This window comes from Cygnus atratus, chromosome 15 (assembly GCF_013377495.2).
Source record: "Cygnus atratus isolate AKBS03 ecotype Queensland, Australia chromosome 15, CAtr_DNAZoo_HiC_assembly, whole genome shotgun sequence".
NCBI lineage: Eukaryota > Metazoa > Chordata > Aves > Anseriformes > Anatidae > Cygnus > Cygnus atratus.
Genome location: NC_066376.1, coordinates 11,943,328 through 11,966,623, shown reverse-complemented (window position 1 = coordinate 11,966,623; position 23,296 = coordinate 11,943,328). Strand labels below are relative to the sequence as shown.

The following is a 23,296-nucleotide window of genomic DNA, read 5'->3' as shown; positions in this document are numbered from 1 at the left end:
TATGCTTTGTGTGTTGGGGGTATAACAAAACAGGATTTAATGGATATGTGTTACTTGAACGGCCGTGAGAAGGGAATGGGGAATTTTCACTGCTCTTCCACTGAGCCAAAGCTAAGGAAGGAACTGAAAAAAGGAGGGTAAAAGTGGAGAAATTAGAAGACAGGAAAAAGCCACTTAGTTCACCAAGCCTGCTCCTCCGTGGGGTTAGCTCAGCCCCCACGCTCCCGTCTCTCCCCAGGGACTCACGTTGCTGCATCCCGAGGTCAGGCCGGGCCCCGAGGCCAGGCCAGGCTCGACGGCCTTCGCCAGTCGGGGAGCGCAGAGCCCTGGGGCACTCCAGGGGCTGCTCTGCCTGAAGCGTTGTCCAAAGGCACGGGACCGCTTCGTGAGTACTTCAGCCAACGGCACATCTTCGTAGCTTATCCAGGAGCAGGTTCTGTAGGATCCCAGGAGCTTACTCCTAATAATGGAGATGTTTTGGCTAGGCAGATAAGATGAAATCTGGTTGTTTGTTTGTGCCGGAGAAATACCGAGAGGCCATCTCAGCTCCTCGTTTCCTTTTCAGCCTTCTAGGAAATAATTTACCAACTAGCAGACAACATGCAGTGAGGAGATGGGGTCACACAGAGTAACACATCAGGCTGCCTGGCCTGCACCAAATCCCCTTTTAGATACCCTGCGGCACTTAACTCACCTGTCCAGGTCTGCCTGACACAACACCTGAGCAGCTCCCACAAAGCTTTCAGGGGTCCTCTGAAAGCTGCAGCCTGGAGGCAAACCTTGTTGGGAAATGGCTGAAAAGCCTGCCATGGTTATGTTTTTTCCTGACCATGTCATTCAGAGCTCAGCTCGTGCTGTGAAGCGTGAGGGTTATTGGATTTTTGCTTATCCTGTGTGACCGCCGGTGCTCCCATTACCCAAGCGAAGGAGATTCCCTGTTTATAAAAGGACAAGGGCCCCATTCCTGAATCCTGATTGCATCTAGTCTGGACCATGTAATTTCTCATTCCACAATCTTTCATTTTTCTATATGCTATTTTGTTTCTCCCGACTCACCTTTTTACCAGATTCTTGCTGTTTTCAGCACCCCAGAACCGATATTTCTCCCTAACTGCAGAAGAATACGCCTCGCCTTGCCTCCAGTTTCAGTCACTGACAGAGCAGGGTTCACATTGCTCCACACGATTTCTTCTTGCTTCATCAAAGCCTTAAACCTACCACCATGGCAGTACCTCACAGTAGCTCCTGCTGCCTGTGCTTCATGACAGTAGCAGTGGGCTCCTTCCAAGCTCACAGAACACCAGCGCGTGTAAATCATCACTAACACAGGCTGGAAATGGAAACAATCATTCCTCGGTGCCTCCCACATCAGCCTCTTAAATCAAATGCCTGCTGCTCAGGGGCATTTGCTCGGGGGGAGCGGTGAGTTATCCACGATCCTAGAGAGCACGGCAGCTGCAGCCACCCAGGAGAACGCCCGGGTAGAGCTGAGAAGGTGGCTGTCTTCTGTCTTCTTGGGGAGAAAAAAAAAAATCACCCAAAAGCTGGTATTACAGATTTTTTTTTTTTAATGATTCTGGCACCCACACCACAGAATAACAGATTTGTAGCTAAAATACACTGTGACATTCTGAGAAGGGGAAAAAGAAAGTGAACGCGTTAGATGGGAATGCCGCATTACTCAAATGCAGCTCCTGGCTCGGGGCAGCAGCAGCCGCCACCATGTCCCCCAGTGCCACCCTAACGGTTCTGGCACCCACAGCCCTGGGAACAAGGGATTGGGCCCCAAAAATGTTAGAGCATTTTGGCCTCGGAAACCTACACTTGAAAAGGGGCTTGGTACACACACCACAAATGTTCTACTAACTTTTAAGTTGTGTAATTCCCTGTGACACTTGGAGTCCTGGAGCTGGGATTTTCTGTGGATTTGCAGCAGGTCTTTCTTCAAAACCTGTGGAGTGTGCACAAGGTTGCATAAGGCTGTAATTATGCCTATAAATTCTCATCCCCACCTCTTTTCAGTTGAATAATCCAAAACATTAAATATAAAATGTGTTGCAAGTTGCAACTGTACTGTTGCAATTAAAAAAAAAAAAAAACAGAAAATGATAAAGTGAAGTTATGTATCGTAGTGTTCACACACATTGCACAAATGACAAATGATTTTTTCCAAATCTCTATCATTTCCTCATAATAATGCAGGAAAATCCTGTACCGAGTGTCACCCTAAGAGGAAACCTGCCTGTGAGGTTATACAAATAGCTCAGGCTATTCTGAGGGTGATTCCATGCAACAGAAATCCCTTATCCCTAAGGATCTTCCCACAGAAACTGTGCAGTGAAGACAGATTGTCTAAATCAATGAGCTGGTATAACTATTTTATTTTATTTTATTTTATTTTATTTTCTGTTTCTCTGTAGCATTGGCTTCATAACTCCTATTTTGCAATATCATCTAAGTCATGATGTTATCCAGGTACAGGAGCATGTACAAGGTCTTCGTGGCATTGTAGCACATAGGTCACCAGCCCTTCTTTAGACAAGATGGAAGTCAAATTTCCAGGGAAAGTACAGTGCATCAGGACTTCCCCTAAATCAAATGGTATCTTTTGCCTTAGCCCAGTGATGGCTGGATATCTCACTTGCTCAGGGCTCAAAAAGGGTTACTGTTTTTTTTTTTTTTTTGGCAGATAGAATTGCCTGCTTATCACGGGAGGCTTTGCCAGCAGTGGGCATTTCTTGGACCTGGAAGACAGCGAGACCGGCCTGCAGCAGGCACCAAGGGAGAAATGAGGAGCAGTGCCAGGATGGTGGCACGCAGCTGATGGCCCCAACACATTTTCTAAAGTCTGTCTTTCTCTAGTGTGCTAAAAAATAGTGACAATCTATCTGCAAGATAAAAAGCCAGCTGAACAACTTGAGAAGAGGAAAATGGGTGAATTAACACTATGCTTATTTTCCTACTTATCAGCCTGACGTGGAGCCACAGAAACTCCTCCCTAACGCACACCATGTATGGGCTATTTTTACATGCATTTTCACTGCCTTCCACCTACTCACAGAAGTCCTGCCCATGACTTAACAGCCTGAGTTCCCACCACTTGACTGCAACTGTTGGTCACTTTCACTGTTTTTCGGTACTTTGTGCTGTGCTACAAAGCTGAGATGTGGCCTGGCAGCGAGAGTGACCCAGCTCCACTCAGGCATCATGGGTGAGCATCTCCAGGGCTCATCTCCCATCAGCTGTTTTACAGCTTCATCGCTTTTTAGTGGCTTACGGCTTTGTTTTAGCTGAGCTGCAGGCTGTCCCTTGTCCCCCTGCTCTGCTCTGACCGTCCTGCAGGTAGATATGCTGGGATCTTGATGCTTGGCTGGGCGAGGCGACATCAACGCCTGCTGCTCGTCCTTCTCCTGCTGTTTACTCCTTGATGCTTGCATGCCAGAGAGCCCCATTCACACTGATCTTAACTTCTCTACTGTAAGTAAAAAAAGGCCTTTTTTTTTTTTTAATTAAAGAATGCCATGCAAGTTCCTCCAGCGAGAAGTTGTAGTTATAAAAAACAGCACGTTAGATGTGGCAGTGTTTGCAGACAACAGTGGTACTTCCTGTGCTCGGAAGCTGAGCAAGTTTCTATTTCAGGCTTTGCTGACTCAAGGGTGAGGTACCCACGCTGATTCAGCAGCTTGGCAAGTCAGGAGGACTTCTTGTTACGAATGGCACGAGCAATAAATTTTAAGTTTGCCTGCCTCTTACAGAAATGCATTTTAAGTGAAGCCACCTCCTGGTGGCAGACAATTTGCCAAATAAGTGGTATTGTCCGCACCGCTTTTGGTGTAGACAGACACTTGAATGAGACACCCATAAAGCCTGCAAGGAAAAGCCTGGTCCTGCAGGAGCCAGCACTTCCCACTCATCTAGGCCAGGATTTATCCTTCCTACCGAGGTACAAGTCATGCAGAAAGACCTTCTATTGCTTACTTTCTCCTGTTATCCATGCATCTTGTCTGGGACATGAAATTGTGTCGGTAACATGGATAATTTGAACCACAGCTTCAGAAGGATGAAAATACAGCACAGTTAAAATCAACCTGGCCACCTCACAGAAGTAAGAAGAATGCACCACTTTCTCAACTTCCTTTGCTTTACAAGGAAAAGGTGCCAAAGGTAATCCTTGTGCTCTTCTTTTATGGAAAAGTGAAATAAGCATCTTGATCATTTTCTGAATTTAAGAAGCAGATGGGGGTAACAATCCTCCCAAATGTTTAACCTGTCAGTATGCAACCAGAAGTCAGAACAGTATGCTTCTTGTCCAGAACATGAGCTCTCTCACCCAGCAGTTGTCAGGGTTCAGAACAAAGCTCTGAATGAACACTGCTGGGCCAGCTAGGATGCAGAGGCAGATGTTTGTCTGAAAGTGAAATCCTGCTATCTGTTAAGGTAGGAAACTAGGGAAAGGGACGTCTGTTCTCTCTCCCTTGAACCTTTCTGTCTCTGGATGGACTAACAGGTTTCAAAACATTTTTTTCTTAACAGTTTTACTGTTTCCAGAGCCAGATGGGATAAATAGTCTCCATCCATTGCATCCATGATGCCTTCTCTTTCAGGCTGTAAGTTTTCCTTTGCCAGCATACAATAAAAGCCACAAACTTCTGAATAGCATTCCTCCTTCCCAGCTACTCCGGCATTAATATACTTTGTTGTTCTAGCCAGCAGTTCCCATGTCATATTCTTCTGCCTCCTGAAGGCGGTTTGTGAAGTCTAAAAAGCATCATGTGGGTTGTCACATTTTAGAACCCCCCCTAAATAGTTTTGCACAGCTCCATCAGATAAGCAGTGAAGTACAATATTATGAATGTCAAACAAAAGCTAATCAGAAGAGCTGACAAAGCTGTGCCTCTGAGAAGGGAAGCAAATCAAATTCTATAGACTAAATATGTATATTTAGTGGCATGAATTTAAAAGAAATGTGCAAGTAGGATATGCATTTGCCTAACTATTGCACTGTAAAGTATTTCCTCTAACTGGGTCTCTGAGAAAGGAAACCAGCCACAGCATATTTTGGAAGGGTGGCCAGAATTCTTTACAGGAAAACAGCACAACCCAGAACTACCAGGCACTAGAATTAACCCAAGACTCAAAATCAGCACTGCCTGGTAGCCTCCAGCTCGGTCGAGGTGCGCTTACTGAGACAGTGACCAGGAGGAGGTATCTTCCTTGGAGAGTGCTACAAAACTCACCCACCTACCTTAGAGGGACACAGCAACAGCATTATATGCCACAGGGTTCATCTCTCTCTGGAAAACTAATCGGAATGCAGGGGGGAATAACAGATACAACTTTGAACCACTTCTTGCTTTCTAAGACAAATTTTACTCAACCACTTGAAATAAATACATCATTGGCAATCTTGATTACCATTTACATGCATTTAATCTGCTTCTCAAATTCAACAGAGAGATATCTTCATGACAGAAGCAGAGGAAAAGAATAGCACCCACAACAAGGTCAAAGTTTCAGTCTTTTGGGAGGCAGCCCTAAGTTCTTCCCAGGCAGTAGAGCTAACGAAAATAAATACAAGGCAACAGTTCTCCCTGCTGCACATGTAGCTCGTGTTTGCATGGAAGTGGACAATGGCAGAAGCTGCTGGGGCACGGTGAGGCAGGTGGGCAGCCATGGGGCAGCACTTTGCAGTGATTTGGCTGTTAGAGGTTTCATCTCGTTATTCCAAGGCAGGGCTTGGTTTGGGGGCGAATGGCTAACACTGAGTTACTGCACAAAAGATCAAAAAGAGGAGCAGGATGGGAGCCTGCGGGTAACAAACCTAGTGGGAACTTCCTCGGGGGAGAAAGGACTCTGAGCAATCCCGAAGTCAGGGTCTGAAGTCAGATGCCTGCTTCAGTCCCACGTCGCTGTCCCTCAAGCCAGCATACAATAGCTGGGAAAGAGGAGACTACTTCAGTAGCAGAGATCAAAAGCAGTCTCTGACTAGTAGGCAGCCAAAATTTGGGATCATGTGGGTCACTCCATTAAAACTTGTGATGTAGTCAGCATCTTTGATGTGATTCTGTTCATTATAAGAACACACAAAGTCTTGCTTTATTGAGCACAGGGGGAACAAGACATTTCTCTTGCTTTTGGGTCAGAGCTTTGCTTCTGCTTATTTTCTCTCCCCCAGACCACGCATACCCCATGCCTGACGTGTGGGTCTCTCCCACATGCATAAGAGGGAAATGCACACGAGCTGCCCCTCTCCTCTGACCCGAGCACTCATGCACGAGCGCTGTTAAGCACACACGCACCCGAGCCGCCTCCTGTCCGCATGCTCACGCCCTGTGATGCACACACAAGCCACTGCCCGACAGTTTGGCTTTAACGAAGGTGTGATCCCACATCTCCATTCCAGATACTCCTGAAAATTGAATTAAAGCCTACCCAAGCAAGTTTCAGTAGTAAATAACAATCTGAGCGGCTTCTTCTGCTACCTTCCGGACAAGTACTGTTTTACTTACCGACTGTCGGTGTGCTCCTAGTCACTCTGGACCAAAGGAGCTGAATGAAATCACAACTTTCTTCTTGCCAGAGGGAAAACTCACATCTTCAACTGGAGGAACACTTACCCTGGCATTCTTTCCAACGACATCCTGATTTACTTACAAATAGTAAGGGCTTAAGTTATTTCCTATTTCCCCCTTTCTTCCCACCTATTTCAGCTCTTTGTAGTTTCTACCTTTTTCAGAGGGGTATTGAGCAAACGCAGCTGGCCCAGACTGTCAGCTGATGGAGTCTCTCGTAGGGGATAATAACAAGCCAATGCTCTCACAGAGCAAACGGTGTGCTTGACTCTCAGTGCCTCTCACATCTGGAGCTTTGAATCGTCCCATCTCGGCAACAACCTAAGTCTTAGAGGACTATTTAGTAATGTTAAATGACACAGGTAGTGTTACCTAAAAGTGAGGTAAAGGAATCCCTTCCTTTTCCCAACAAATCTCCCCAATTCCTCTGAATCTTTGGTAAGCCTGGCACTCAGACTGAAGAAATTCACCATCCCTTGTGAAGTAACTCAAAGTACACTTGGCTAACCGAACAGAAAGTTCGCAAGGAGCCTCGGCAGCTTTGCCCGTTACCGGGGAAGCCCAGGAGGCCATCCTTCCTTCCTCTCGCTCTCAGTACTGGTGTTTCCGTGCGAGCGGCCCGGGCAGCGGCTGTGCCCGGGGGGCGGCTGGCAGCGGGCAGTGCCTCGGGGCTGCCCGGCCTCTTATTTACTGCGCCGGGAGCCGCGGCCGGTCCCCGGGGGGCGCCTGGGCCCGCTCCGCCGCCAAGAGGCCTCGGGGGCCGGGAGCAGCCCCGGGGCGAGAAGGGGGGGGCAGGAGGGACGGGGAGGGGCAGGCACCGCCTGTGAGGAAGCGATAACGAGGCGCAGGCAGCGGCGCGGCTCAGATAGCGGGGGGGGGGCCACAACAACAAGCGGCCGGGGCGCGGGGCCGCCCGCAGCTGCAGCCGCCCTGCCCTGCCCCGCCAGCGGCAACGGGCCCAGCCCGCTCCGTTACCTCGGCCCCGCCACCCCCGCGGCTGCCACCGGCCGGGCGTCGTCCCCGCCCGCGGCCGCCCCCCGGCAGCCGGCGGCGGAAGATGGTGGCGGGGGCCGCCCGCGGCCCGGCCCGCCGCGCCTGAGCGAGCGCCGCCGCCCGCCTCCCCGCGGCCCGGCCCCCGCCCGGGCACGGCGCGGCACCGCCCGTCGGCAGGGGCACGGAGCGGGGCGGCGCGGAGCGGCCCCGCGGGCAGCGAGCGGCACGCGGCCGGCGTTGAGCGGAGCCCGAGGGGCGCTGGGTGCCGCAGCCCCGCGCAGGCCGGCGGGGAGCGGCGGGAGGCGGGCGGCGGGGCCGGGCCAGCCCGGCGGGGCGGGGGGCGGGCGGCAGGCGGGCGGGGGCCGGCCCGGCGGCGGCGGCGGCGGCGGCGGCGGCCGTGAAGGGAGCGCTGCCCGCCCAGCGGCCGCCATGGAGCAGCGGTGCCCTCCCAGCGGGGGCCCGGCGCCCCCCCGGCGACGCTGAGCGGGACCGGGCCGGCGGCGAAGCGAGCGGCGGGCCCCGGCCCCGGCCCCCCGCGCGGCGCCCCGCGGCCGTGCGAGGCGGGGGAATATGCGGGGCTGCCCGCGTTGCCCTGCCCTGCCTGCCGCGCCCGGCCCGCGGCGGAGCGCCCCGGCGCTGCCCGGCCGCCCCTGCGCGCAGGCGGCGGGAGGAGACTGAGCGCGACGGCCCCGGGAGCCGCGGGGTCGCCCCGCCGGCGGCTCTCCCGGCCCCGCCGGGTCCGGCTCCGGCTCCTCGGAGCTCCCCGGGAGGAGCCGACAACATGGCTTCCCCACCGCACCAGCAGCTGCTGCATCACCACAGCACCGAGGTGAGCTGCGACTCCAGCGGGGACAGCAACAGCGTGACGGTGAAAATCAACCCCAGGCAGCACCCGGGCTGCGGCTCTTCCAAGCGCTGCAAGTACAGCATCTCCTCCAGCTGCAGCTCGGGGGAGTCGGGGGGCGCCCGCAGGGCGGCCGGTGGCGGCGGCGGCCCCGGCCTCCGCCGGCAGAAGAAGCTGCCGCAGCTCTTCGAGCGGGCCTCGTCCAAGTGGTGGAACCCCAAGTTCGACTCCAACAACCTGGAGGAGGCGTGCATGGAGAGGTGCTTCCCGCAGACCCAGCGCCGGTTCCGCTATGCCCTCTTCTACATCGGCGTGGCCTGCCTGCTCTGGGGCGTCTACTTCGGCGTGCACATGAGAGAGAAACAGATCGTGTTCATGGTGCCGGCTCTGTGCTTCCTCTTGGTGTGTGTAGCGTTCTTCGCGTTCACTTTCACCAAGGCTTACGCTCGCCATTACGTATGGACTTCGCTGGTACTCACCCTCCTGGTTTTCGCCTTGACTCTGGCTCCGCAGTTCCAGGCGCTGAATCCTCTCTCAGGAAGTGGTGACATGTCCAACCGGACGCCCCCGGCCAGTCCCGCGGACACTTGTCTGTCTCAAGTAGGCAGTTTTTCCATGTGTGTCGAAGTGCTCTTGCTGCTTTACACCGTGATGCACCTACCCCTGTATTTAAGCTTGTTTCTGGGACTGTCGTACTCGGTCCTCTTTGAGACCTTTGGTTATCGCTTCCGCGACGAGAACTGTTTTGCGCCTCTTGGAGCCGGGACGATTTACTGGGAGTTGTTGAGTAAAGCCTTCCTTCACATCTGCATCCATGCCATCGGTATTCATTTATTTATCATGTCTGAAGTCAGGTCCAGAAGCACGTTCCTGAAAGTGGGGCAGTCCATCATGCATGGAAAAGACTTGGAAGTGGAAAAAGCCCTGAAAGAGAGGATGATTCATTCTGTTATGCCAAGAATAATAGCCGATGACTTAATGAAGCAGGGGGATGATGAAAGTGAAAACTCCGTCAAACGCCATTCCACCTCAAGCCCCAAAAACAGGAAGAAGAAGCCCTCCATTCAGAAAACCCCCATAATATTCCGCCCTTTTAAAATGCAGCAGATAGAGCAGGTGAGCATTTTGTTTGCAGATATCGTTGGCTTCACGAAAATGAGCGCCAATAAATCTGCCCACGCGCTGGTGGGGCTCCTGAATGACCTGTTTGGACGTTTCGACCGGCTGTGTGAGGACACCAAATGCGAAAAGATAAGCACTTTGGGAGACTGCTACTACTGCGTAGCTGGCTGCCCAGAGCCCCGGGCAGACCACGCTTACTGCTGCATTGAGATGGGCTTGGGTATGATTAAAGCCATCGAGCAGTTTTGCCAGGAGAAGAAAGAAATGGTGAACATGAGAGTTGGCGTCCATACTGGGACAGTGCTGTGTGGCATTCTGGGAATGAGGAGGTTCAAGTTCGACGTGTGGTCAAACGATGTCAATTTGGCCAATCTGATGGAGCAGCTGGGGGTGGCTGGAAAAGTCCACATTTCGGAAGCTACTGCAAAATATTTGGATGATCGTTATGAAATGGAGGATGGAAAAGTGACCGAGCGAGTTGGTCAGAGCGTGGTAGCTGACCAGTTAAAAGGTACGTGCTTATATTTTGTATTCGGTTCTTTTTTTTTTTTTTTTCCCTTTTACGAGGGAATATTTTTTCCCCAGTACGTGTTTTGTGCTTGTTGACTTGCAAACTGAACGTGCTTTACACGTATCTCTGCGTGCTGGTGATCAGAAACGCCAAGGGAATTACGGAGTGAAAGATGCCATGGAGATAAGTGTGAAAGAGCTCACGCCTTTTTTTTTTTTTTTTGGAGGGTACTCAAAGCATACTTTGACTTCGAAACTCCTGAAAATTCCTTGTGAGCTTATCGCGTCGTAGGGAGGAGAAGGTTAATGTGCTTGCTGTCTGCAAGAGGTTTTTGTTTTACTGTTGTGTGTCATCCTTTAATTCAGTAAATAAACTTGTTAATTGACTTCATGTGCCATACATACAGCATATGTGTTTTGCAAAATTATGTATATCTGTGAAAAGTTTTTTGGCACCGAAAGAGTTGGGACTGCGAAGGCATTTGGGAAAACTGACAGCTGGATTCACAGAAAGAAGTGAGCACTGCAGATTTGGCAGTTTGATAGCAAGTTGTTACGGTTCGAAGTTAGGCTGGAAAAAGTTACTGGGGTGGTGCAGTGAGCTAGCAGATGCTCTCATTTCTGCAGCTCTAAGGATTTGGGGATGAAACTGCAAATTTGCAATTCAGGAAAGAAAATGAGGGATCGTTCGGTTCCCCTTATAGCTCGGATAAGGGGCCGATACTCATTTTTCCACAGAGTATTCATTTTCAAATGAACCCCTTGACTGCTTTCCAGCAGAGGTAGCAGCACGTAGACGTGCATGCAGGGGGATTGTACGTGCTGGAGCTTTCACTCTGGGGCTCCTTGGAAAAAGCTGTCCGTCTCCAGCACCGCACTTTTGTCTCTCCGAGGTGTGTGTGTCTGCAGCGGTGGTGCTCCAAAGTGGAGAGCAGACAAACAAAAATGAGCGTGGAATGCGTTGCAGCCCCTTTTGTGTGACGCGGGTTTATTTGTTCAGCTTGTCAATGTGCAAGTTTCTATAAGGAAAGTGCGGAAAATGGAGTGGAGGAAACCAGAGGAGTCGCAGGAGAGCGTTGTGGTGGGGAAGGAGAGGTTTGTGGCAGTAAATACGAAACGAGGCCAGGATGGTTGTAGGAAGGTCAGCGAGTAAGGACGGGGGGAGAGCGTTGCAAAACAGCGGTAGAAGCGGTGGCGGCGGTCCGCTCGCCTGTGGCAGGTGCTTATTTTGATGTGACACAAATACTTATTTTTGGTGAACTAGCTGTCTGTATGCATATGGCAACAGGGCTGAAATGAGAGGCTTACGGGGAGGGAAAATATCAATAATGACATTGGTGGCTGGAAGCCACGGAGCTGAAGCAGATGTGTGTCCTGAGGCTTTAGCTCTCTATTTGACTTCTAAAAATACAAATTAAGTTAATTTCTTTGAAAACTGTTGACGCTGGGGTGGTTACGTGGAAGGGTACTTTCGAGAAAAAAGGATCAGATATAGTCTCTCTGTCAGTGTAACTAGAAGCTTGCCTCTCTTGTGAAAATAAATTACATGATTTCTAGAGAAACAACCCCGTGATGTTTAAGTTCTTATTTTCCCTCGTTTGTCTAACTTTATAGCTAAATGCAGTGTAAAGGCTGTGCTGTAGCAGCAAGTGAAATGAAGTGTTTTTGCTAAATTTATAACTGTACTCAGTGTCATTACTCAAAGTGACACGAATTGGCTTGCGGAGACTGATGGTACTGCTCTTCAATATTTCAATATATTTGTTCATGTTTTCTAGGAGATCACAAGAGTGCTGTATAGAGCAGTTACACCCCGTGCCAGGAGTGTTTTTTCATGGTCTTTCTCTGACTTGTGTTCTGTCCTTGGTTCCATTTATTGCAAGGAGGCATAGGCTGCACTCTCTGTAGCGTACTGATGCGGATTTGGCAGCTTCCAATGCCTTTCACGGGTCCTGCTTTAGCCAGGGCACTACAGATGAACAAGCTGAAATGCAGCTCGGATAAGATGAAGTATGCTTTGTGGATTGACATTTTAGTGGTCTCTTCTCACCCTGAAACCTAGCTATGACAGCATTTGGAAGATGTGGTAAGAATTACTTGAACAAGGAATTGCTTTAACAAGGGTTGTTTTGTTTATTTTTTTTCTTTTTTTTCTTTCCCATCTGTATTTTGTCGTGGAGCTGTAATTAGCTCATGTTTTATTATCCGTGTCTTCTATGGGTATAGAAAGCGAAGCCTGTGTGCACGTGTACTTGCGGCGCAGGCAGCCCCGTGCCGTGCCTGCTCGACGTGCAGGTGTGCTGCAAGGTGCGGCGGCTGCAGCAGTTGCCCATTTTTTCCTCTTTTCTCAGTCCTTTGCTCCACAGTGAGCTTACTTGGCTGACAGGTGAATGGCATCGGGGGAAAAAAAAACAAAACAGGGAAATGGCAATGATAAAAGCAATCTGGCAGCAGTGCCACTGCATAACATGGGGCTGGAGATTAAAACCAGCTGCAGGGGAGGGTTTAGTTAAGGAGCCGCTCTGAGAGTTAATGCGGTGAAGTGAATTTCACCTTGTAATTAATAGTCCTCTGCCAAGCACCTGCTTGGTTTTGTGACTGAAGTACTGTTAGGAAGCTTTGCTTTACTGTTTTCCCTGAGCGTTAGTTGATAGCAGTGATAGAGCAGAGGAAGTTTGTTGTGGTTGTTTAATTATGTCATGCGTCGTACTCTTTTCAAGTATCAAAGCGCAGCGGAGATAACAGGCATAAGCTTTATTTCCCTACCAATTCTTCACTTCTCAGTTTCCTTTCAACCTTTGGTATCTTAATGATATCCTATTTTTCATGTTGTATGCCTAGCCTATTATCTCTTAATTGCTTGAGCTGCCGCAGCGGTCGTTGCTATCTGTCTGAGGCTAAGTCAACATTACCAAGTCAACTCCTCATCGAGCAGAACGGGGGTGCTGAGGGCTCGTGTCCACCTCGGATGGGTTTCAGGACTTGTGCCTGCACGAGCGCTGCCCTGGCACTCCGGACACGGTGCTGTGCTGGCTCAGGCGTAACCCAGGGTGCTGGTAGAGGTTTGCCTGGAGTCATCCTCCTGCTGCTCTGCTTGGTTGTTGGAACATGTGAGGCATAACCAAGTTTCTCCTTCCCTGCGCTGTTTTGTGTTTCATTGGAATTTTTAGGATGGAAGTACCTTTTCTTCCTCCTTTGGCTGATCCATGATACGATGCTTCCTCGCCTCCTTATCACAAGAAGTGCAGCCCCAGTATGTTCCTTCGTGTTTCTGACTTCTGAATTAACTAGATGGTGTTTACAGCATGCTGACGAGGAAAGAGAGCCATTGATGGCCTTACAATGTCTTTTTGCCTGACTGCTCATTGTTTTAAGATTGCTTAGGCCTGCTGTCCTAGCAACACCTTGGATTTGAGGGAGTTATAGGGGAGCAATGATGTAGTGATTTTTTCAAGTCCATAGATAAACCCTAGAGGTCAGTTTAATTGCATCTTCCATATTAATTTTGCCGTAGGATTTGAGACAATTCACTTTTTCTGTTTTCTTGCTGAGCTTCCTAGCAAATACATGTATTGAGGACTATAAGATAGCAAGCGTCACATAATACATGAGATTATGGTTTTAATGTGTCCCTTCAGGACTCTGTGGAGTCAGAGATCTCTTTTCAGGATATAAAAAGTCCTGCTTATGGAAATATTTTTGTTTTGCTCTTGGTTGTTCTTGTTTCTTCTTGGTTGTTTGCATTTCTCTTTCTTGTTACTTAGGAGGTCACAGCATTGCTATTTGCCAGCCAGTCAGCAACATTTTCAGAAATACCAGGGTCACCAGCATCTTTTTTTGAGCGCTCAAAATGCGTAAGCATGTTGGGGAAGAATGCTTGCTCTGTTTATGGAGCATAGCACAACCAACCATGGTTTCATTTGGGACGTTTGCATGTATGCTGTTAGTCTAGTGAGAGTCATTGTTATTAAATTCCCTAAAAAATTCCTGGCTGTTCTGCCTCAAGCCACCTCCTTCAGTTTGTCTCAAGGAATGGCGTTACCCCTGAATTCCTGGAAGCGCTTGACAGACATAGTTTCTCTATGGTTGCCATTTGCTTCATCATGGAAAAAATGTCAGTGTTTCCTGTGCTCTCTGTCACTGGCTCAGCAGCTCGAGCTGTGCGTGGCCGTGGGGTGCAGGTCTGGTGGTGGGAAAATCCCCCTTCACCTGTGGCAGCCGGTGGCTCCAGCTGGTAAAGCACTCGTAGATCTGGGGCTTAATGTTTTGTCCTTTGCCATTCTCCGCGCTTCTTCTAATACCGTTAAACGTTTTTAAAGAAAGCAAACCGGTTATAAAATTCACCGTTTCGCCTGATATTGCAACCTTTCTGTGCAGTCCATTAAGGCTGTTATTTCTCCATAAATAGCCCGGCTGCGTGAAGGCGCGGTGGCAACCTCTGACCGACGGGATGCGCATCTCTGGGCAGGCCCTGCCTGGTGACCCGATACTCTGCTGCTCTTCGGGTTTAAGTTACAGGGAGGCAGGGCTGGTGTTCCTGAGAGAAAAAAGTCTCAGATAAGGCTATGTGGAGGCAAAGCACTGAATTTTTCTTCCCTTCCTCCCCTCTTGCAGATCAGGCGAGACCAGGATTGCACCCGATGGCAGTGAAATCTTCCCAGCCTGCCCACCTTTCTGTCTTTTCGCAGGGCTGCATACAGAGGACCCGTGCAGTTGTGTGCTTCTCGAAGCTCATAGGTGGATGAAAAATAAGATGGAAGTTTCCCTGAACTTCCTGAGCCCAGCCTGCTGGGCCTGCTGTAAATCTAGAAGGCTTGTGCTTGTGCCAGCAGGACAGCTCAGCAGAGAGCTCTGTGCGGGTTCGTCTTTGCTGCGTGACTTGGCTAAAAGCAGCTTTAGTCTCTAAAGAGGAGATTTTAGTGAATAGTCAGTTTATCATTTTTACATCGTCTGACGTATAAACTGTTATTATTGAGGTGGAAGTCCACGATCTTGTTGTCAAGTGTGAGACTGAAAATATAGTATCATAGACAGGTTGACTTCTCTCCTGTATTTTAAAAATGGAAAGTACTCAGTGACAGATAAAGAATTATAACTAGAGATAATTTGTATGAAGGCATGTTGCCAGGAAGAAGTAAATTCCACGTTGATTTAACATTTTGACATGATCTGTAATTTTGCAGTGTAATAGCAAAAAGAAAAGAGATAAATAGTGCATGAAGTTGCTCAACCTGATTCTTGTCTAAGTCTTCACTTGGTAAAGATACGTTTTGTACTTATAAACAAAAGAACCTTATGGGAAAACCTAGTGATTATTCAACTTTTCAGACACTTTGCATGATATAATGATAGAGCTTTTTCTGAAAGTAAACATTTGTATTTTTATCTATGTATTAGTGCGAATCAGCTTTATTGCCAGGTAGGTATGACCTCTCTAGAAAGATCAATTTCTCCAAATTTTGAGGGAGATTTGCTGAGTTGCTTTTGACTTTACACAAGATCAAGTAGCAAAATATCTCTATTTAGAAATCCTCACACCTAAGCTGTTTTTATTATTCAAGGGGAACTTGGATGCTTACCGTTGAGGCTCTGAGTTTTGATAGCATACTTCTGGGCTAATTTGATTGCACGTGGTGCAAAGCCATTTGTAAGTACAGTTACCGTCTATGTAAGATTCTTCACTTTGCACAGGGTGGGGCCTGGCTCTGGCCATATACTTTGTTTAACAAAGTAGCCTCCAGTTTCAATTTTTTTGTATGTCCTGACACTAACAGGGAAGTCACCATGTGGCTTCCAGTCTGATTGTAAGGTGTTGCTGGCTTCAGCCCTACCTCAGTGCTGCTGGGTGGAGTAACAGCTTTACTAACCCTTAAGACGTTTACATCCTCAAACAGTTGAAGTGAGCGCAGCACAAGTGGGGCTTTATTTTAAAACGTGGGCAAGATCAGTGTTGAAATCAGGCCCTGTAACGTTGGAGTGACACCATAACGTCTGCTGCAGTGGGTGATTGTCGTCTGCAGAGGCTTTCTTTCATGTTCCTTTCTTTGGCTCCCCAAAATGCAGTTGTTGAAACGCAAACCAGTACCCTACAAATAACAAGTCAGAACTCCCTCGTTCCTTCTCTCCATTTACTTCAGTAAATCTTCAGAAGTGTGTGAGAGACTGTTCAAATGCAAGAGAACTTTCTGTTCTTTAAATAAGAGCATTGATATTGTAGCTTATAAGGGGAAAAGATTGATGGAAAAGACAAAGCACAGTCAAAAACACATAATTATATTCATCTTCTGTCACAAGGATTGAATGGATTGTTTAAAACCCTCTTCAGTTGTTTCACAATATGTACTTCACTTTTCCTTCTGGCAGGCAAAGTATATAAGAACTTATATTCGCCACTTTAAAGCACAGTACAATTTCATTGCATTTCAAGTTGCTGTAAATTGTCCTGGAATACTAATCAAATTAATAAATTAACACTGCTTTCTCCCCTCTGCAGCTCGTGGTTGAGCTTTCTCGCTCTTGATCCTGAATCACAAGCTGACTGCATCCCTCCTGGCTCTGTAAGGAGAGACTGCTATTCCTGCTTCCGTTACAGCTGACACTTGAAAATTCCCTGCTATTTTTAGATGATTTTCAATCTCATTTCTGTCCTTCAAAAAGAAAAAAAAAATCCTAGCCTTTCAATTTTTAACTTCCAGTGGGAGTTGCTATTGCAAAGAAGCCAGCTAGTCACCGTAGTCGCATTAACACATTTTAACAGGTTCTGTTACCTACGTTTGTGTTACTGTCAAGGCTGTTTCACAGGTTTGTGGGAAATGGCTGGAACTTGACTTAAAGCAAAGCCGCGTGGGTTGTGGAAGTGCAGCTGCTTGCTCCCAAGCAGCATTTAGTGAAAACACGAGGTGACAGTTGTGGCAGGAGTGGGCTGGGAGCAGCACCACAGTGCTGCGGGCCTGGCTGTGGTCTAGGGCCATGCTGAGGGGCCGTGGCTGCCTGGGCAGGTTCGGCTGGAGCCGGGCTCCTCTCGATCCTCTTTGTCTCTCCTGGGTGGCACTGGCCTGTGCTGCCCTTCCAAACCAACTTGTTTTCATCGCATGAATGTTCTCTGGTTTCCAGAAATGCTCTAGCCTAGAGTGCTAGGCCTACCGGATACATGGCTTTAGGGTTAGATAGGTTTTGTGATTCTAAAGTTATTTTGTGAAGGAACAAAATGTTCCAGATGTTTTTCTTCAGCGAGCATCCCTCAGATTCAAAATGTCCCTTACATCTGCCTGCAAACTTTTGGATTTGTATTTGCTACAGTAACTTAATGTGGGAATTCTTAGGAAACCATATAAATAACCATAAATACATGCTGCAAGTCTTTATTTTACCGACAGTGCTTCCTGTTCCTTTGAATGCAATTCTTAAGCTGTTGTCTTCAGCTTGACTTGATAAATTTAGAAATCACATTATTGTCATGAAGTTGTACTACCTAGAGAAAATCCCCCAAATTGGAACAGTGACGAGGAACAACTGGAAGAATGAAGTACACTAGCTTGCTGATGGGACCTTTCTGTTTGTGGCTTGACATATGCAGAAACACGCAAACAAAAGAAAACATCTTTTGCTATACCTGTAATGTCTTGTTTGCCTAAGAGCGAAAGAGCAGCTGTCTTGCCTCTTGCTCTTTTCCTTTGGCTGTCGGCTGACGGTAACCCTGGTTCCTGTGTGTGTCTGCCAGGAGCGGGACCGTCCCCGGTGTTGCTCCCATTGCATGGGGAGTGGAGGGACACAGAGAGAGAGATGAAAAGCATCCAAATGCAGCTGTCTGTGAACTAGGGGTTAACGTTGGTTCCCTTCCACTTTTGTTAGCTTATAGGCCTTTGAAGGAAAGCTCACAGAATGGTTAGGTTTGGCAGGGACCTCTGGTCATCTGATGCAACCTTCTGCTCAAGCAGGGAATCCTTTTCTGCCCCCTCAGAGATAAGAGGGAGAAGGAGACGGTGAAAGCAAAACTAGTCTATAATCAATATTAGCAATTATTCATACATTTTATGAGCTAAAATGGTGACAGTTAGGTTGACTGCTTAACAGCACAATAAGCAAAAAGGAAAGTCGGTAATTGAAATAAAATGCACTTGGAAATGTTGATTCAGCCTGTAGGAAATGTAAGAAAACTTCTGTTTCTGATATCAGATGCTTAATTCTTTGCATTCATTAGATAAACAAGGACATTTAAAACGGAAATGGAAACTTTTTTTTTTAAATGCGCAGCTTGGATGTCTGACTTGAATGCATATGCCTAATGCATGAAATAGAAGTTACTTTTTTTCTTTACACCTATTTTCAAAAAGCTGCCTGATAAGCTTTTGCATAGCTGTTCTTGGTAGTTCTTGAATCAAATTCTTGCAGTTATTTTTAACTCCTGTTTAGTGGACATGTGAGGTCTGTCCTGTAAGGAATGGAGTGCCTTTATCCTCTGACCGACTTGGACAGAAGTGAAACAGGTAAATCTCTTGGAAGTACTCAGGGCCTGACACGGCCGGTGTTAAAGACAGGATGTAATGAGGAAATGCTACTGCAAGGACATTATTTGCAAAGAGCCCAAGTACAATGTTAGCTCCAAATTTCCGTTGTTTAAATAACGTGATGCTCGGTAAGAGCTGTGGGTGTTTCTAGGAAGTCTGCATTTGGGCTGTACCAGCAGAAGGAATGGCTGCAGGTTTCCAGAAGAACAGCGAAAACCTTGTAGTGTGGCACTTGCCCACAGTGAAATTCTGCTAGCAGATCATCAGACCTTGTTCCAAGACTTTTGTAGCCTTTTCCACCTATGCCAGTTTTCAGGACTTGGTTCTTATTTGATAACAATATGTAAAAGGGTTTCACTTGTTTTGCTTTCAGTCTGACTCCCTTTCTGTGACTGACGTTGCTACTGCAGTACGTTATGAAAGAGGTTTTATCACGTATGTACATGTAAGTTACTATTAAGACAATATGAATAATATTTAATGTTTTACTTGCTGCTTGGCAATGTAGTGTCAACTGGAAGCAGAGAGCTTTCTTAAAAATACCACGTGAGGATGAGAAAATTTATTATTAGTTGTTTCATAATCCCAATAAACCATTTAAGAGAAATGCGCACATGTGCCATGCCTTTCCCCAGTTTCTGGAATCCGTAGTGATTGCTAATTGAATTTTTCTGCTGAGGATGTTAAACTAACATGTATGTCTTAGGTTATGAAACATTGCTGCCACTGGAATCTGCTGTGGGTACGGAGCTGTAAACAAAAGGTCTCTAGTCTTTGCTGAAGTCACGTTTTCCTACCTCTGTTGGAAACTTTACTCATACTTTGGTATTTGATGATAGCTTTTTGCAAAGAAGTCCAAAAATCTTTATTGCATGAAACTGTTGCGAGTTACTTGCTTTCAATGTAGGCATACATATGTGTTCGTGTATATGTATAACATTTCAGTAAATATGTGCATCCTGAGGGTGTTTCTCGTATGAAAATGCACCAACTTGTCTTTGCAGCCTGTTATTTCTGAAAAATTGTCTTCTGTGCCTATGACCATCACTAGCCCTTCTGCCTCACTGCAGTCCAGCCGGGGTGTCCATTGTCCCTCCTTTATCTAGCTGGGCTAGGGTGAAATCAAAGACATTGTGAGAACTGTTAGTACCAGTAAAGCTCGTGATTCTACCATCTTATTTTTCAGACCCATTGTCAAAAATTTAAAATTAGGACTTTAGACAGCTGGTACTTTTGATGAGACAGAAGCATATCTCTAGCTGCAATCACCAGAGTAGGGTTGCCACTGTCAGGATTGCTGGTGTGTCTGATGAGTTCAGGGACACTTGCAGGATCAGGCATAACACTGAATTTAACCTCTCACAGCTGGATTCTTCCAAAGGCAGTAAGGAGGTTTACGCGCCCATAGCCACAGCAATGTCCAGAGGCCGTGGTGGGAATCCTTGTCTAAAGGATTGTATTATTTTATTAGACGGGGATGGTTTGCCTTTTACAATTTACTGCATGAAAACTTTGAAGTCTAATTCCACTGTCGGTGCATCACTGCACATGAGCTACAAATCAAAGCAAACAGGAATATGTCATTTTGAAATCCCATCTATTGAAATGATTATGGAAAATGCACTTGTCTTCTTTTTACTACTTTTCATCAAAGAGCAAAAATGGCCAAAATATAACATTCAGCTTAGGTCAAATAAATGTGTGGTCATATTGGATGTAAGCTGGCTTGCTGGAATGTCTCCAATTCTGGTGTCAGTTTCTCTGATAACTCAGCACCTGATCACTTTTCTTCTCGTATCTTAAGGTTTTATGTTGCTGCGCATCATCGCAGGTATAAGAACCATCCCTGTAATACATCCCAACAGTTAGATTTTTAATGTGCTTCCTGACAGTTAGTCTGTCTCTTCTAGGAAAAAAAAAAAACAACGACCTGTGACAACATTTTGGTTTGGGTTTTTGGTTATATATTCCCCGTTTTATTTTGTGTGTATTAGTGAGGTTGCTTTTGTTTGTTTTTTAGCAGAGACATAGCAATATCTGTAGAGATGTAATCCTTGTCATGGTAGGTGAGTATTTTTTGGAGAGGAATTTTTTGTTGTTGACATGTCCTTTGTAAAAACACTGGATTAACCAAATCGCCTTGTAACCTTCATTTCATGGCTGGACCTCTTCAACTGAGTGTACTTTCTTTTCAGTTCATGGCTAGAAGTTCAGCCATTAGTGCAGGTTCGTTGAGGTGAAAGCCTTAAAGCTTTTAAAATGATGGAGATCTCATAGGTCCAAGAGATCTCATGTGGTCGGAGCATCTAGGTCATGGGAGGCTCCGATATACTGCACCGGTTAGAGCTAGGATCTGGTGTTTGAAGGCACCATCAGCTGCTCTCAATCAGGCTTAACTTGGGAAGAGTGCTCAGTTCTTGTAGCACAACTGGCCAGATCTTCATCAGATGGCTGGTGTTAAAAAAAAAACCAACAACAACAAAGCTTTGCTTAGCTATCTATAATTAATAAGGAACGTGCTAGAACCTACCTGTTGATAGCAAAGGTAGGAGCACATCTAAGATTTTCTGAGTGCCTTTGGCTTTCGCCGCTGTTGCCACAGCAGGGCCTGGGGCGCACCCATCTCGGCAGCACTGCCCGTGCAGGGGCTGCAGGCAGAGGAGTTTGTGGTGGCTGCAGTCAGGTGCCGAGACTGAATCAGGCCATATGGAAAACATTTTTGATCAGGCACAGTGTTTTCTGAACGCTGCAAAAAAAATGAGTGCGTGACGTGGCTGTTTTTAAAATGTAGTGTGTCTGTCTGTCAAGCACTGAATTCTTTCCAAGATTTTGAGAGGTGACAAAGTTGGAAATTGTCTTAGAACATAAAAAGAAAGTTTTTAAAGTAAGGATAGATTTTCTTGCTAGGCTTCCCCACTTTCTGCCCTTCCATAAAGTAAGGTATTTTATAAGCACTTAGGTAAACTGTGTTACATATGTATTTTGGGACTGAACTTGGACTATGATTTGCCTTGTGTGAGCCTAATGACATAGACAGCTATGCAGCACATAAGGCTGTAAGTGTGCGTGCTGCTGCTGTAGCAGGAGGGGGCTTTGCGGTGCCGGGTTGTGCTGGATTTGTTAATTCTTGCGCTGCTTCCTACGCCCAGGAGCCGGGCCGGGCCCTGCCAGGGTTCTGTGCGGATTTTAAACAGCAAATCTTCCTCATGCAAGCAGCGTGCTTTGTTGAAGTTGTTATAATCGTTTCCTTTCAGAGGAGCCAGCTGGTTTTAATGGCGGAGTTATTGATTTGGGGAGGTTGTGTGATTCTGTGTGCGCGCTCATGTCGCCTGCAGGATGTTACGGTAACAAGTCTCTGTGGGGTAATGCATAAAACTGCATTGATACACATTGAGTGCATTGGCAGTTTATGTAAATAAGAGCACTTTAAGTGTAGCAAAGGGCTTCCACACACGTAAGCCACGAAGAAGGGTGCTTGGACAGTCCTTGCTGCTGTGTTCAGGTGATTCAGCACAAAGCGGAGTACAAGAGGAAGGGCTGTAAACACAGACGTAGGGTTTGGAAGAAGGAAGCCTGAGAGCATTTCTGAGAGTTTTTATCACCCCTTTCAATGTGTATGTCAAATTACAGCACTGCTGCCATGACCATTAGAGGTTGATGTTAATTAGCCAGAGGACTGCAGCTGCCATTAGGTGGCCGTTGGCCAGTCTCACAAAGCCAGTAACGATCCTGTCCCTACGCTTGAGTTGATAACGGCTCTTCTACAGCCTAGTCAGGTAAATAAATAAGTTTGGGTTTGGGTTCTTTTTTAAGCATAATTAGATTTCTTTTTCCTGGTGTGACTTTTCCATGTCTTGTAATTTGAAGAAAAATCCCTCCAACCCCTTTCTTTCAAGAAAGCCTAAAATAAATGTCTCAATGTGTATGCATGTGGATATTTTTATACCAATACATAGCTGAACCATAACAAAGGGAGGATGAAATGTTATTCTTTAATATTTACTCTTTCCCTTAGGTGGTCAGGAGGTAAAAATCTGCAGCATGGGCCCAGCACACTAGCTGGGAAGAAGCTGTGCGTTTGGGTAACTGGGACAAACGGACTCTGTGTGCTTGCAGAGGGATGCTGTGGTTGGACAGGAGCGAGTGCTCGCTTTGAGAACTGTCTGGAGTCCCTGCTGTTAGTTTCTTCCGTGTCTGTAGCTGTGTAGCCCGTCCCTGGAAAACAGTTGTGCAGGCATCTGTCAGAATGTGTAATTTTTCTGACATGCCCATTCAATAATCTGCCTGAGGAGGTAAGTCAGCCTTCATCAAACCCCGGTTATAGCTGCAGCCAGGGGTCATTATGTTCGTGTTTTGTAGGGTTCCTGCCTGCTCTAATAAAGCTGCTGGAACAGTTGGCTTCAGTGCCCTGGTCTGTGAAGTTTACCATTGTTAATGTCACTTTTTTATGGGAGACTGACCAGACACATCCTAAAAACGCAGCAGTGAAGTGCCAGTGTGCAATAACTGTAATTTCTATGCTGCGACCCCTAAAAGCAGGTTTAAAACCCCATCAGCAAACAGGTGCTCACTTCCCAAATGTATTTATGGTAGAGGGAGCACCACAGAGTGCTGCTGTTTGCAGGGCAGGGCAATGAGCTTGTTCATTCGCTGGTAAGAAGCTGTGCTTGCATTTTGTTGACAGTGAGCTGTGATTGCTGACAGCGGCTCCCGAAATGCTGTATTTGAGGTTTCTCCAGAAATGCAGG

General features: G+C 47.1%; 1 protein-coding gene across 2 annotated transcripts in view; it reads left to right on the top strand.

The window, feature by feature from the left end:
• Window positions 1-8,229: 8,229 nt before the first annotated feature.
• ADCY9 (adenylate cyclase 9) overlaps window positions 8,230-23,296 on the top strand; it is an 84,017-nt gene continuing 68,950 nt past the window's right edge. Inside the window, exon 1 of one of the 2 annotated variants that reach the window (XM_035549093.1) lies at window positions 8,230-10,042. In XM_035549093.1, coding sequence (XP_035404986.1) covers window positions 8,347-10,042 — 1,696 coding nt within the window. In that variant the 5' untranslated portion in view covers window positions 8,230-8,346. The remainder of the gene's footprint in view (window positions 10,043-23,296) is intronic. The other variant, XM_035549094.2, reaches the window with a different exon arrangement.